General features: G+C 70.1%; 1 protein-coding gene across 6 annotated transcripts in view; it reads right to left on the minus strand.

Moving 5' to 3' along the window:
* Positions 1–2657: 2657 nt before the first annotated feature.
* The window catches only part of MEGF6 (multiple EGF like domains 6), a 36733-nt gene continuing 25523 nt past the window's right edge, over positions 2658–13867 (minus strand). For 3 of the 6 annotated variants that reach the window (XM_062190325.1, XM_062190320.1, XM_062190319.1), the window contains 23 exons: positions 13241–13369; positions 12670–12804; positions 12458–12592; positions 11326–11451; positions 10883–11014; positions 10666–10794; positions 10439–10570; positions 9685–9813; positions 9460–9588; positions 9119–9247; positions 8687–8815; positions 8403–8531; positions 7747–7875; positions 7446–7574; positions 7220–7351; positions 6953–7081; positions 6510–6638; positions 5646–5774; positions 5398–5526; positions 5081–5209; positions 4876–5004; positions 4536–4664; positions 2658–3083 (listed from right to left, as the gene is read on the minus strand). In XM_062190325.1, coding sequence (XP_062046309.1) covers positions 2956–3083; positions 4536–4664; positions 4876–5004; positions 5081–5209; positions 5398–5526; positions 5646–5774; positions 6510–6638; positions 6953–7081; positions 7220–7351; positions 7446–7574; positions 7747–7875; positions 8403–8531; positions 8687–8815; positions 9119–9247; positions 9460–9588; positions 9685–9813; positions 10439–10570; positions 10666–10794; positions 10883–11014; positions 11326–11451; positions 12458–12592; positions 12670–12804; positions 13241–13369 — 2984 coding nt within the window. In that variant the 3' untranslated portion in view covers positions 2658–2955. The remainder of the gene's footprint in view (positions 3084–4535; positions 4665–4875; positions 5005–5080; positions 5210–5397; positions 5527–5645; positions 5775–6509; positions 6639–6952; positions 7082–7219; positions 7352–7445; positions 7575–7746; positions 7876–8402; positions 8532–8686; positions 8816–9118; positions 9248–9459; positions 9589–9684; positions 9814–10438; positions 10571–10665; positions 10795–10882; positions 11015–11325; positions 11452–12457; positions 12593–12669; positions 12805–13240; positions 13370–13867) is intronic. The other 3 variants (XM_062190322.1, XM_062190321.1, XM_062190324.1) reach the window with 3 other exon arrangements.

Below are 13867 nucleotides of genomic sequence, written 5' to 3' on the forward strand. Positions count from 1 at the left end.
GTCCTTTCTGCAGGGTCGCCTGCCTCCCTCTCCCGCTGGCCGTGGGTGCTTTGCTCTCCTCGAGCGCCCCCTGGTGGCCGTCCTAAGCGCAGCTGGCTGGACTCAAGGTATTCAGTGCACTGATGGTGTCTCACTGCCTGGGCCTCACACAGAGCCCTGGCCCCTGCCGCCGCCGCTGGCCACTGGGGCTGAAGCCATAGGTCCCTGCCCGCCCCTGGCCTTCTCCACGCCCCTCCTGGCGGCTCGGTGCCCGTGAATTCTGCCACCGGCTCATCTCCGGCTTCGCTTGCTGCGGATGTCAGCCCTCGTCCGTCTGGGACATCGTCTGGGCCTCGCGTCCACAGTGGGGCTGGAGTCTGATGCAGGGACAGGTGGACAGGTGCCACTGTGCTCCGTGCACCTCGCCTCCGGGTCCTTACAAACCCCCATCGAGAGCGGGAAGTCAGCCCTCACACCACAAACTGCCAGGAGCTGCGGCTGGGGCCCGTGGTGCCGTCCTGTGCCACCTCTGGCTGGCTGGTGCTGTGTCCGGGGACGACCAGCTGTTGCTACTTCGTGCCTGTTCACTGGCCCTTCTGGATTTTCTAGAGATAATCCAAGCCCCAGGAAGCAGCCAGGTCTCCCCTCCCCGGAGACGGCACCTCCTGCTGCCTTCTTGGACCCGATGTGGGCTGGGGCCGAGCCCTGCCAGACCTGGAGCCGTGGTGAGGGTGCACGGTTTGCACGTGTGTGCCAGGCCCTGCCCAGGCCCCCATTCTGCAAAGCCTCTGCCTCCCCCAGCTGCATGCTAATGGGAGCCTGGTGGGGTGGCGTTGCTTGGACAGACCTGAGCCCATTGGCTGCCTGCCCACACCCAGAAGGTCTGCACCTGCTGTCCACGCCCTCTCCCAGCAGGTGGCACCCTGAGCAGGTGCCGAGCTCCATGGAACACTGCTTCTGATTTCGCGCACACACACACCCCCACACACACACGCACACACACACACGGCCATGGCTGTCTTTGCACTCAGTCGGCACAGCCCACCGGGTCAGGCCGGCATTGGCTCTGACCTTGTGATTTGGAGAGCACACATTTTAGGCGGCACCTGTGCGTGCCGGTCATGGGGCTGCAATTTCCTGGCTTCGTGAGCTGGAGGGGGCCATGCTCCGTCCTTTCTAAGTGCCCGGGAGTGGGCGATGGGGCCCCGTGGGTGAGGCCACTGCTCGGACGTCCACCTCGCCGAGGTGCCTGGGAGGCCGCAAATGACAGCCCGGGAGCTGGGGTGCCTGCTGCCCACCAGGGAGGTCAGGTGTTGCTGTTGGCTGCTGGCCCTGGTCTGGCTCAGCCCTGGCCATTTTGTGGTCATTTGGGGAGTGAACCAGCGGCTGGAAGAGCTGTGGCTCTCTGCCTGTCAAGTAAAAATGAAAATGAGAAAACGAAGTTCCTGGGGCAGGCTGCACGCGGCAGGCTCACCGAGCCTCGAGGTCAGGTGCAGCCCCTGGCCCAGCACCGGAGCGGGGCCCTCGGGCAGCGCGGAGGCGCCCACTGGACTGCGCCGCTTCCCACCTGTAGGATCCCCCGACCCCGCTGCCATCTGCTTCATCTGTCTGTTTCTCCAAGTTCTCGCTACATGGTTGCTTTGTCTGCGGTTAATTCTATTTCCCCTCACTTCCTGTCTAAAACCGGCCAGTCGGCTGGGCTCTCACTGGTCCTCAAGGGCGGAAATGATCGTTTCTCGAAGGCCCCATTATTCTCCGTCTGCTGCGCGCGAGGTTTACATGGATGTAAGTGCGCGTGCGCGCGGAGCCACGTTAGGACTCCATGTGTCGCGTGAACCAGCAGCTCGGCCATCCCGAGGTCCTGTTTGCGCAGCCTGTGGGTGCCTAAAGCGTTGGAAACCACCGGTTACAGGCGTCTCAGCTCACGTATCTCCCGTTGTCCCAGGAATTTTTTTATTTAGTTTATTGGAGAGACAGCTCCCATCTGCTGGTTCACGCCCCACTTGCCCACAGTGGCCAGGGCGCAGGGGGCGGCACAGGGGCTGGGAGCCAGCACCCAGGTCTCCCACCTGTGCGGCAGGAACCGTCATGTGGAGCGGAGACTCGAACCCAGGCCCTCAGTGTGGGAGGTGGGCATCCCCACCACAAATGCCCGCCCCTGTGAGCCCTGAGCGCCTGTGGTTGGTGCGTGTGTGCGGGCAGGGGTGGGGCTCCGACCCCAGCCTCCCTGAGCCTGTTCACCGCTGACTTGGCCACGTCTCACTGCTGTCCACACATCACCTTGGTGACCGTCTACATGTACCCGCGACAAGGCGTGTTTCTTCCGGAAGCTCTGGTTAAGCCTCTGTCCGTGTCCTGTCTGTGGAGCGATGCCCCCCTGGCCACACCCACGGCGCCCCGCACACGAGCAGGATGAACCTAGCCACAGAATCAGCCCGGGTGGGGTTCACCTGGCAACGCCTGGCCCCTTGGACTGACCTTGGCTTTGCAGAGATGGGTGCTGGGCAGGACACAAAGTCCCCCAGAGATGCAGCCAAGGCTGGGTGTAGCGGGGCCAAGGCCCGCCCTGCCCCCTGCCCCTGGAGCCTGGAGCCCCCGCTGTGAGGACGTCTCACCGCCCGGCCTCCCCCGCTGGCTCTGGACCCCAGCAGGGGCCCACACAGAGCAGCACACACAGGCACCAAAGCCACCACTCCTTTAAGTCTCAGGGTTTGCTACAGTACCTGAGCCAGCCCTGCAGGGGCGATGGGCTGCAGGGGCAGAAAAATGTTTACATAAATACGGGCCGGGTGGACGGGGCTGCAGACGTCCAGGGCCTAGCACCAGAGGAACCTGCTCTCAGTCCCAGCCAGGGCCACGCAGCCCGAGGCCCAGCGGGGCTCCAGAGCTGGGCCAGGCAGGGCCTCTCCTCCCGGCCGCACAGCTGTCCACGGTCCACCCACGCCCTGCGCACACAGGGGCACGCGGGGTCCCTCCTCAGTTGTCGCCAAAGGCTGAGGCCCCTTGGCTGGGGCCCTGCGGGGTGGGGCGGCCTCTGGGTTGGTGCTTTGAGGTCCCACCGCTGGGCCTGGGCGTGGCTCTGCTGGAGCCTGGCAGTGTGGCCTCTGGGGAGGAGGAGGAAGGCGGTCAGCCCCGGGGAAGCTGGGAGCCCCCCAAATGCCACCCCACCTCTCTCCCACCACTCAGCCCACTCAGGGGGCAGCAACCACCCCCCGCCCAGCTCACTCCCAGCCCTTCCCTGAGGTCCACACCCTGGATGGGCCAGAGCCACCTGCGCGTCCTCCAGGCTTGGCCACAAGGCCACCCTCCTGGCCAGTCTGGGGCACAGACACCCCCCACCCCTCACCTAGGCCCCAGCTGAGGACGAGCTCTTGGGGACCTGGGAGCCCAGCTGAGGGGCAGGTCCATGCCTGCGCCCCCAGGTGGACACCAGGAACAGGGCAGCGAGGCCTGCAGGCACCCACCTGCCCACACGGCCTCTCCTTCCATCTCCTACGCAAACATGGGACCTCTCCACCCCTCAAACGAAAGCCCCCACTCCTTCCATCCCAAGGGGCGGGAAGCAAGACTTGGAGGCTGGATGGGGAGGGCTTCCCCCAAGGCCAAGACAGGTCCATCCAAGGATCCGGCAGTGCCCATGACTGAAGGCTCTGCCCCCCCAGTACCCTGCCCCAGGCAGCCCCGGGAGGCCTGGGGCGCAGTACCACATGTGGCCACTAGATGCCGCCATGGACAGTGTCATGTCCCAAGCATGCGCCCACAGCTGTTGCAGGCCCTCCCCACCCCGCTGGCTCCTGCTAGGCCTGCACCTGCCCTCCCACCTCCCTCCACCAAAAGCCTTCCCAGCCCCTGCGTCAGGGGACACCGGGGGGCCTGGGCTGGCGGGTGGTGCATGGGAGGCACAGCCTGGCAGACTTAGGGGCCCAGGGGCCGCCTTGTGTGTGTTGCACGTGGGTGCAGGCACACACACTGCAGCACACACACCTGCTGCATATGTGCTGCTGGGGCACGTGCACACGCATGCACACGGACGCAGAGGGTGCCAGAACACACTGACGCTCACAAATGCACGGGCTAACATGCACAGGCTGACGAACACATGGTGTCCACATGCATGGGCACGGACACGGGTACACACACACACTGGGCAACACAGGTGCACATGCACACAGCACACACACGCACACAGCACACACAGGTGCACACAGCACACACACGCACACAGCACACACAGGTGCACACAGCACACAGGTGCACACACACTGGGCACAGCACACACAGGTGCACACGCACACAGCTCACACAGTGCACACGCACACACTGGGCACACAGCACACACCAGTGCACACGCACACAGCACACACACAGGTGCACACAGGGTGAGGGGACAGTCTGAAGACTCCCCCTGCAGCTCTCCGCCCACCCCTGCCTCTGGGCACCAGGCAGGGGCAGCCTGGCTCAGCCGCCTCTGCCGTGCGGGTCGGGGGACGGTGTCCGGCCAGAAGTGGGTCTGGGGGACACAGGGCCCTCCCACCGTCCCCGGGAGCCTGACTCACCTTCCCGGCACGAGGGCCCCGTGTCGCCGTCCGCGCAGTGGCACCGCCCGCTGATGGGGTCGCACTCAGCCCCGCCCCCGCAGTCACAGCGCAGGGCACAGCCGGGCCCAAAGCGGCCCCTGGCGCAGTCTGCAGTGCGGGGAGCGGGAGAGAGGCCCGAGCCCAGCGTGACCGCCTGCGATCCCGCCCGGCCCTGCACGCACGGGGTCAGGGCTGAGGCCTCCCCAGCCCAGCGGGGCCCCCAGGACTGCGGGCAGCTGCAGGGCAGGCCTGGCTGGCACCCGGGCTCCACCGACAGAGGGGCCACCCCAACCCCCGTCCGGGGCAGGACCCGACTCACCCCGGTCACAGGTGGCTCCCGTGCGCCCCGGTGGGCAGAGGCAGAGGCCGGTGGCGGGGTGGCAGGGGACACCCCCGGCACAGTCGCACTGCTGGCGGCAGCCCTCTCCGAAGGAGCCTGGCTCGCACCCTGGGCGGGGACAGCGAGCTTAGCGTCTCCCCGCCCCCGCGCCCAGACCGGACAGGCGGGGTCCCGGAGCACTCACCCCTCTCACAGAACTGGCCGCGGGAGCCGGCGGGGCACAGGCACCGGCCGCTGGCGGGGTCACAGGCGGCTCCGTGATGACATCCACAGACCCCCCGGCAGTCAGCTCCGTGGAAGCCGGGGGGACAGGCTGCGGGGGACCCTGGTCAGAGCTTCCAGGGTGCCGGGTGAGGGAGGACCCATGCCGCCCGGGCCGAGAGAAGCCCCTCCTGTCTGTCCCTTCTCCTCCCCCGGCCCCACAAACAGCGGCTCAGAAAGGGGCCGTGACTGTCACAGGCTCAGCTCAGCGCCGATCACCCGCGGGGCCCCAGGACTCACTGTGCTCGCAGGCCTGGCCGTAGAAGCCAGGGCCACAGCGGCAGGCGCCCGTGGTGGGCTCGCAGGTGCCGTTGTTCTGACAGGTGCACTCCAGGCGGCAGGCGGCGCCATAGCGCCCCGGGGGGCAGGCTGGGGACAGGACGGACAGGCAGAAGGACGGTCCCTCGGGCACCGGCCTGAGCAGGGGCCCCAGGGCCTGGCCCAGCCCCATCACAGCCCCGCAGCGCAGCCGAGACGTGGGCACTCACCCAGCTCACAGCGCGGCCCTGTCCAGCCCAGGCCACAGGAGCAGCGGCCGTCGGTGGGGTGGCACAGGCCCCCATTTCCGCAGGTGCACTGGTGCTCACAGCCCATGCCAAACCGGTTCTGGGGGCAGTCTGGGGGCAGAAGCAGGCACTGCCTGGGGCTCTGGCCAAGGACGTGCCCAGCAGGTGACCCCGCCCACCCAGCACACACAGCCAGGGAGCAACGCCACCCCCGTCCGTCCTCTCTCAGATGCCCGGCTGGGTCTAGGGACTGCGGGTGACTTGTGATAAAGGGGCCAAGGGCTGTGGGCATCTGCCTGGCTGCTGGGCAGGGAATCAGGGCAGGCTTCCTGGAGGCGGTGGCACCCTGCACACAGGTCCCCAGGGAGCAACGCCCAGACTCCAGGCTGAGGGGCAGCGTGGCGGGTGGGCTGCGGACCTGGAGGCTGTGCCGTGGCCATCGGGGGCCTGGAGTCCTCCAGCTCCTGGGCCTGTGCTGCCCAGACTCAAGGAGCCCCAGAGGCTGAGAAGGGGGGGTGCTCGGGGAGCCCCTCGATGAAGACTCCAAGGGGCGAGAAGCTCCAAGGGGAGCTTGTGGCCGCACCATCACAGGGACGTGGGGGGGCACTCGGAGGCCGCGTGGTTGGTGGGGACAGGGCTTGGGGGGGCCTGGGCCCGCCACTCCCCCGGCAGGGAAGCGCAGTCGGCACAGCAGGGGGGCTGGTCTCCTCCCCCCCCAAAGGCCACGTGGGGAACCCACCCCACGGCAGCCGTGGGTGTGAGCGGAGCACATGGCGCCCGGGTCTCGCCCGCGCTCACTGAGTGACTGTGCGATGCCCACGTGCCTGTCCCAGAGCGGTCACTCACCCTGCTCACAGTGGATGCCGGCCCTCCCTGGGGGGCAGACGCAGGCGCCGGTCACAGGGTCGCAGGCCGCACCCGGCCCACACTGGCACACGTGGGCACAGCTGGGACCCCAGCGGCCTTGGGGACACGCTGCAGGGAGGCAGCCAGTGAGGCCCTCTCTCTGCCTCGGCAGCGCCCGGCACAGGCCAGGACAGCCCGTGTGCCCTCCCACCCCAACGTCTCCCTCCACCACAGGCCCTGCAGGCTCCCGGACCCCCGCCCCACGCAGCCAACTCTACCGGCGCCCCAGGCTACGGAGGATGTTTGAGTCCACTGTGGCCGCCCGGCTGGCCTGGGGCAGAGCTGGCTGGTCGGGGCAGTGGGGTCCCACAGATGTCCCCTTGGCCCGGGGCCAGCTAGGAGGAGCTGGGAGGGGAGGGGCTGCCCTGGGCCCAGGTACTCACTGAGGCTGCAGTCCGTGCCCAGGAACCCGGCGGGGCAGAGGCAGGCCCCTGTGGCCGCATCGCAGGAGCCCCCGTTCAGGCACCCACAGAGCTGCATGCAGTCTGGCCCGTAGCGCCCGGGCGGGCATCCTGCAGGGAGAGGCCTGCTTCCAGGGCTGCAAGCGGCAGCCGTGCCCCCGCCAGCACCCCAAACCCAGCATGGCCGTTCTTCCAGCCCCAGACCACGGCCCTCCCAGGCCGCAGGAGAGACCCCCCCAACCGGCTCACGGTGCTGGCAGCTGGGGCCGTGGTAGCCGGCGGTGCAGGTGCAGGCCCCCGTGGCCGGGTGGCAGGCCTGGTTCTCTCCAGGACACTGGCACGTGTGCCGGCAGTCTTCCCCAAATGTGCCGGAAGTGCAGGCTGCCAGGGCAGGGCAGGGTCCGTGCTGGCTCAGGCCCGCAGGGAGCAGCCTCCCAGGAGTGCCCCTGTCGGTTCCCCCCGGGGGTGAGCCTACCCCGCTCGCAGCCAGGGCCGGTGACACCAGGTGGACAGCGACACTCCCCGGTGACATGGTGGCAGGCGGCACCTGGCGGGCAGCGGCAGCGCTGGGCACAGGCCACTCCGAACCAGCCTCTGGCGCAGGCTGCAGGAGGGACACGGGCTGGGGCGGCTCCCTGGGGTCCAGGGGAGGGCAGTGCTCGGGCCAGCCCAGGCCCGAGTGGCCAGAGTGCAGGATCCACAGTCCCTCCCCCGCCCGGGCTGCCGTCTGTCCCTCTGTCCGCCCCCGCAGGCGGCTGAGCCAGGGCCACGCTCACCGTCCTCACACCGCGGGCCCCGCCATCCTGGGGGGCAGTGGCAGGTCCCTGTGACGTGGTGGCACGTGGCCCCCCGCCGACAGGTGCAGCGTTCCTCACAGCGAACCCCAAACGTGCCCTCGGCGCAGGCTGTGGTGGAGACAGGCGGGGCCTGAATGCGGACCCCACGGGAGGCAGGGCCATGGGGAGATGGCCCCTGGGCAGCCAGGCTGGGGAGCTGCCGGGCCGGCCGGAGAACCCAGGCCTTGGCCCAGCCTCCTCCAGTTCCGGCCACTTCCCCAGGGGCTGGCGGGCTGAGGACGGCCCAGGCAGCGTGCAGCCAGAGGCCCCGCCGGCCCTGAAGCATTCGATGCCGGCCGGGTGGCCAGGGCCCTGCAGACGCAGAGGCCATTAGTGCACCGCCCCCGGGCGGGGCCCTGGGCAGCACGAGCCTCAGGACCAAGCAGGCAGGGGGTTATTCTGCAGCCAGGAGATGGGCATGGCCCCACCCTCAACATCCTGGGCCCCCGCTCCCGAGGGCCAGGCCAGGGGCCCCACAGGCACAGCCCCACATCAGGGCTGCTCCTGGCCAGCTCAGCCAGCACCGGGAGGGAGGCGGGGCTGGCTCCTGACCAACCAGCGAGCCCCCAGCCGTGCCCCTGTCCCCGCCCACTCACGGCTCTGGCATCGGTGCCCGGTCCAGCCAGCGGGGCAGAGGCAGCGGCCCGTGATCCGGTCACAGAGGCCCCCGTTCAGGCAGCTACAGCTGTGCCGGCAGCCGGCTCCGAAGTGGCCCGGGAGGCACTCTGCAGGGCGAGCACCGGGGTGAGCGCCAGTCCCCCAGGTCAGGGCTGTGTCCACGGGACGCGGGAGCCCCCAGCTCCTGCTTCCGGCACCAGGGCCCTCAGTTCCCGCGTCCCGGGGGCCAGGCCCAGGGCACCCCCGCCTCGGCCACCCTCACCGTGTTCACAGGCCGGGCCGGCCCAGCCCTCGGGGCAGGTGCAGTGGCCTGAGGCAGGGTCACAGCTTCCTCCATTCTGGCAGAGGCAGGCCTGTCCACAGTTCTCACCGTACAGGCCGGCGGGGCAGGCTGGGGCGGGAGGAGAGTGGAGCAGCCTGCAGGTGTGGTCCGTGGGGTCCCCACGGGCGGCCACAGGCGCCTGCCCGCCCCCGACGCCCAGCTCAGGCGTGGAGTCAGGCAGCGTGTTCGGGGGCTGCCTTGGAGACAAGCAGCACCACCCCAGCTGCAGGGCACACGCCGACGGGCACCGCCCTCCGTCTAGGCACTGTCCCCCCCCCTCCAGGATCCAGGATTCCCTGGACATGGAGAGGCCCCAGCCCTCCCTGCCTGCTGCCCCAAGGGAGCGGCCCTGCGCTCCTGGGCGGGACGTACCCTGTAGGCAGGCGGGCCCCATCCAGCCGGGGGCACAGCGGCACTGCCCGTGGACAGGGTCACAGGAGGCCCCGTTGAAGCAGGCACAGGCTTGGCTGCAGTTGTGCCCGTAGGTGAAGGCTGGGCAGGCTGCGGGAGTGGGGGGGCGCGGTGGTCAGGGGCTGGGGGAAGTGACCCCAGGGCAGGTCTGCCAGGGTCCCCGGGTCCCTGCGGCCAGTCAGTCCTCCCCTCCCGTGGTGACCAACTCGGCAGAGCAGCCCTGGAGAGGGACGGGGCACTCCAGTGAGCAGCATCCTTGGGGCGGGTGCTGCCGGGAGGGGGCGGGCAGGGAGCTCACGCACTCTGGGAGCAGCGGGGACCCCGCCGGCCTGCGGGGCAGGCGCAAAGGCCGCTCACGGGGTCGCAGGGGGCGCCAGCGGTGCAGTTACAAGGGTTGTGGCAATCCAGCCCGAAGAAGCCAGGTGGGCAGGCTGCAACAGAGAAGCAGCCGTGGGCGCCGAGATCCCGGGACCCTGACCCCCCGGGGAGGCCCCGCTCCCGGGCCAAGCCCGCCACACCCCACTCACCACGCTCGCAGAAGCTGCCCCTCCAGCCGGGCTGGCAGGTGCAGGCCCCGCTGACGTGGTCGCAGGCTGCCCCGTGCTCACAGCGGCACCGTTGCCCACAGCCGGGCCCGAAGGAGCCCTGGGGACACCCTGAGGCACAGCACAGCCCGGGCCCATCAGCCAGGGCACCGAGAGCTTGCCCAGGCCGGCCCCGGCCTCACAGCCTCTCCCAGCCAGCGCCCAGGACCTGGCTCTCGAAACAGCTCCTCCCTACCAGCAGGGGGCCTGGATTCACCCCACCCCCACCCCTCCTCTCCCAGCTAGGAGCCCCACTTACCACCTCTGGGGCCTAGACTCCCCCCACCCCGCACGCCTCCTCTCCCAGCTAGGAGCCCCACTTACCACCTCTGGGGCCTAGACTTCCCCCCCCGCACGCCTCCTCTCCCCAGCTAGGAGCCCCACTTGCCACCTCTGGGGCCTGGGACCTCCCCCAGGGCGGCCCCAGTCACTCTCTCAACTAACTCGGCCTTGGGAGCCACAGGCCGGGGTCTGGGGTCCTAAACTGCCACCTCCCTCCCTCCCTGAGGGAGCGGGACAGGCCCCGCCCCTCCAAGCCTGCTAACCCGGTGCGTCTTACATTAGACACAAGTAGACAGGAGGGTGGGGTCTGGCCTAGGCTGTGGGGGAAGCTTGGTTGGGACAGGAAGGCAGAGTGCAGGCAGGTGCGCAGGCGTGTGCACACCTCCGGGGCACACCAGGGCGGGGCCGGACTCACGCTGCTCGCACCGCGGGCCCACGTAGCCGGCCTCGCACAGGCACCGGCCACTGACGGCGTCGCAGCCCGTGTGGCCGGCGCTGCAGTTGCACGCGTAGCTGCAGTCCGGCCCCCAGTGCCCGCTGGCACAGGCTGCAAGAGAGCCCGGGGCACCGTGGGAAACAGAACCAGAGCAGGGCACCCCAGAGGGGCGGGACGGCCGGGCAAAGCCGGGGCGAGGGCCCTACCTCGCTCGCAGCTGCGGCCGGTCCAGCCAGGGGCACAGCTGCAGTGGCCGGTGGCCGGGTGGCAGTGGCCGTCGTTGGCACAAGAGCACCTCGTCTGGCAGCCGGCCCCAAACCAGCCTGCTGGGCACGCTGCGGCAGCAGAGGGAGGTGAGCGTGGGGGCCCGGCCACCCCACGGCCACAGGCTCGGCGCCGAGGTCGGGCTCCAGCTGCACTCACCGTCCTGACAGCGGCTGCCGACGAAGCCGGGCCGGCACAGGCAGGCTCCGGTCTCAGGGTCGCAGCTGGCGCCGTGCTCGCACGGGGGGCAGATCTGCTGGCAGCCAAGCCCCCAGCGACCCTCGGGACAATCTAGTGTCCCCCGCCCCAGGGCCGGTCACAGCCGGAAATGTGTGCCTGGCACAGATCCGGCCCCCCCGTGCCCTGCTCCCCTCTAAGCCGGCCCAGGGAGGGGGAGGCCCCACCCACGGGACAGGAGCCCAGCCCCAGGTGGGATGGGGGCCCCACGCAGTGAGCATGCCGTTCTTTGGGCTCTGAGCCACTGCCAGGGGCCTGGGTCAGCAGAGCTAGGGCAAGGGGCTCCCGGAAACAGGGGTCCCCAGACGTGATCCAGGCTGGGGTTCCCAGATGCGGAGGTGGGGGCGGGATTACCTGTCACTCACCTGCCCCACAGTCCTCTCCAGCCTTGCCCGGCGGACACTGGCACTGCCCCGTGACCGGGTGGCACGGGGCCCCCCCACAGGAGCAGGAGCCTGAGCAGTTCCCACCAAAGGTCCCCGCCGGGCACTCTGCGGGGGGGCAGGCAGGGTCGGCTCCCCTGTGGGGTTGCCCAGCCCGAGCCTTCCCTCCGCCTCCCTGGGGGCTCCAGCCACCGTGCCCCACCCCAGGCCCCTCTCCGGCTCCACCAGGCTGCTGAGCACAGAGGGGCCGGGAGGGGTCTCAGGACTGTGTGAGGGGAGGGGGAGGGTGGCCTTGGGTACCTTGAGGGGGCAGGGCAAGGGCAAGGCTGACGCAGGCAGAGCAGAGGCCTCCAGGACCCTGGAGAGCTCCCGGGAGCGGGCAGCTGCTCCGCCCTCCTTCCTAGCTGTGGTTCCCCCACCCCGACCCCCACCCGCCACAGTGCCTCTGCCGGTCGGGTCACCTGGTGCCCGTCCGGTCCCTCCCATCCCTCCTCCCAGGGTCTGCCCACCCCACCATCCCCGGCTGTGGCCTCTCCTGGCAGGATGGGCGCCGGGGTGGGGGTCAGAGGGAGCCCAGAGTGCTCTACACACAGGGGCTGGGGCCCCACACACCCAGCTGCTCACTGTGGTGCGAGCGGGAGCCTAGGAGCCAGGGGCCCTGGGGAAGGGGCTGCTGTGGGGCCTCAGGAACCCCCGCAGGTGCTGCAGGGCCTGCCCTAGCTGTCCGGGGGCCTGGCAGAGCCCCGGGTGCTGCAGCCCTGAGCAGCCGTCCCTGCACCTGCCTCAGAGGAGCCAGGCCTCCCAGGGACTCGGGACGACGTCGTGGCCCCTCCTGCCGGGTCTCGAGGGCCGGCCGCAGCCTCACGTGAAGGGGTGCCCACCGCTGTCCCCCACTGCCCCAGCCCAGCTTCTCTCCTCCCCCACTCGGCCACGAAGGAGCCCCTGCCCGGCCTCCAGCCTGAGCTCACCTGTGAGCCTCCGTGGGTGACTGACTGCGAAGGCGCCCGCCCCTTCTCGGGGCTGCACCGGTGACTGCACTGCGCCAGCAGAGGAAGGGGCCACGTGACAGCCAGGCCCCTCCCACAACGCAGGGAGCCCCGGGGCCAGCCCTCACCTTGGCCACAGTCCTCCCCCTGGTAGCCAGGGGGACACTGCCTCCGACACTCGCCGCTCACAGGGTCACAGGCCACGCCCGGAGGGCAGGTGCACACCTGCCGGCACCCCGGCCCGAAGGAGCCCGGCTGGCACTCTGCAGGTGGAGAGGGGCGGCTGGGTGGGTTCTGCGGCCCCGGGCGCCCCCCGCCACAGCCCCACGCCTCCACTCACCTGCCTGGCACCGCTCGCCCCGGAAGCCGGCCTTGCAGGAGCAGCTGCCGTCCCGGGGGTCGCAGGACTGTGTGTGGCGCTGCTCGCACTGGCACTCCTCGGAGCAGCCGGGCCCGAAGGCCCAGGGCGGACAGGCTGCGTGCGCCACAGAGCCATGGGCGGCGCCCACCCCTCGGGCCCTGCCTCCCCTCCCCGGCACGTTCCGGGGTCCGCGGCCCCTCCCCTGGAGCGCCCACTTTACACAGAACCGAGGTCCCAGGGCTTGCTCTGGGCACTGCCACTTCCCAGCTGGGGGCAGCTCGAGCCCCAGCCTCCCCCTCCCTGGGAAGAGCCCTCCGAACCCCAGGCCTCGCAGCCTCACTGCCAGGAGTGACCACGATCAAAGCGAGCCCTGCACCCCTGGAGGTCTCCCCAGGTGCCGGGAGGCCGGGGACAGCACTCAGCTGCCCCAGGGGGCCAGTGTGGCTGCAGCAGAGGGGTCGCCACTTGGAACCTGCAGAGCTGGGCTGGCGCCAGCCCCCGCCCCAGCCAGAGGCCTCGTCCCAACCTCAGCAGGGCCAGCGGGACTCACCGAGGTGGCAGAAGCGGCCATAGAGCCCCGGCTCGCAGAGGCAGGCCCCATAGAGGCGGTGGCACCGGCCCCGGTTGGCACAGTGGCATTTCTTGCGACAGTGCTTGCCGTAGAAGCCCTTGGGGCAGCCTGGGGGAGAGGGAGCCTGTGAGCACCCGGGGGGCAGGGACCCCCCTTCACAAAGGCCCCACTGAGAAGACGCTTGGGGGCACCAGGGCCCAGCCGGGGTGAGGGACGGGGTCCCAGATGTGGCCGACCACCGCAGCCCCACCAGGCCGCTTCCTCAGCTCTCCACGGGGACCCACGAAGCTCCCAGCCGCTCTCCCCAGCTCCGCCCTGACTCCACCCCGTAGCGGTCACCACGCGCAATCTCCGGTCCCCACCTGGCCAGGCTCCCGGCCCGAGCCTCGGGAGGCCCTGGGCTGGTAAGGGGCTCCGGCTCTCCTGGCCCACACCCCTCTACAGCAGGGGCTTGGGGGGTTCAATGGGAGAGGCCCCGGGTCCCAGCCCCAGGACCTTGAGACAAGCTCGCCTGTGCCACCCAGGTGGCCACTGCGCCCATCAGCGAGGCAGGCTGGGGGTGGGGCCGGCAGAGGACAGGGCGCACCGGGCCCCCCAGGCCTCCGG

Source organism: Lepus europaeus, chromosome 5 (genome assembly GCF_033115175.1).
Source record: "Lepus europaeus isolate LE1 chromosome 5, mLepTim1.pri, whole genome shotgun sequence".
NCBI lineage: Eukaryota > Metazoa > Chordata > Mammalia > Lagomorpha > Leporidae > Lepus > Lepus europaeus.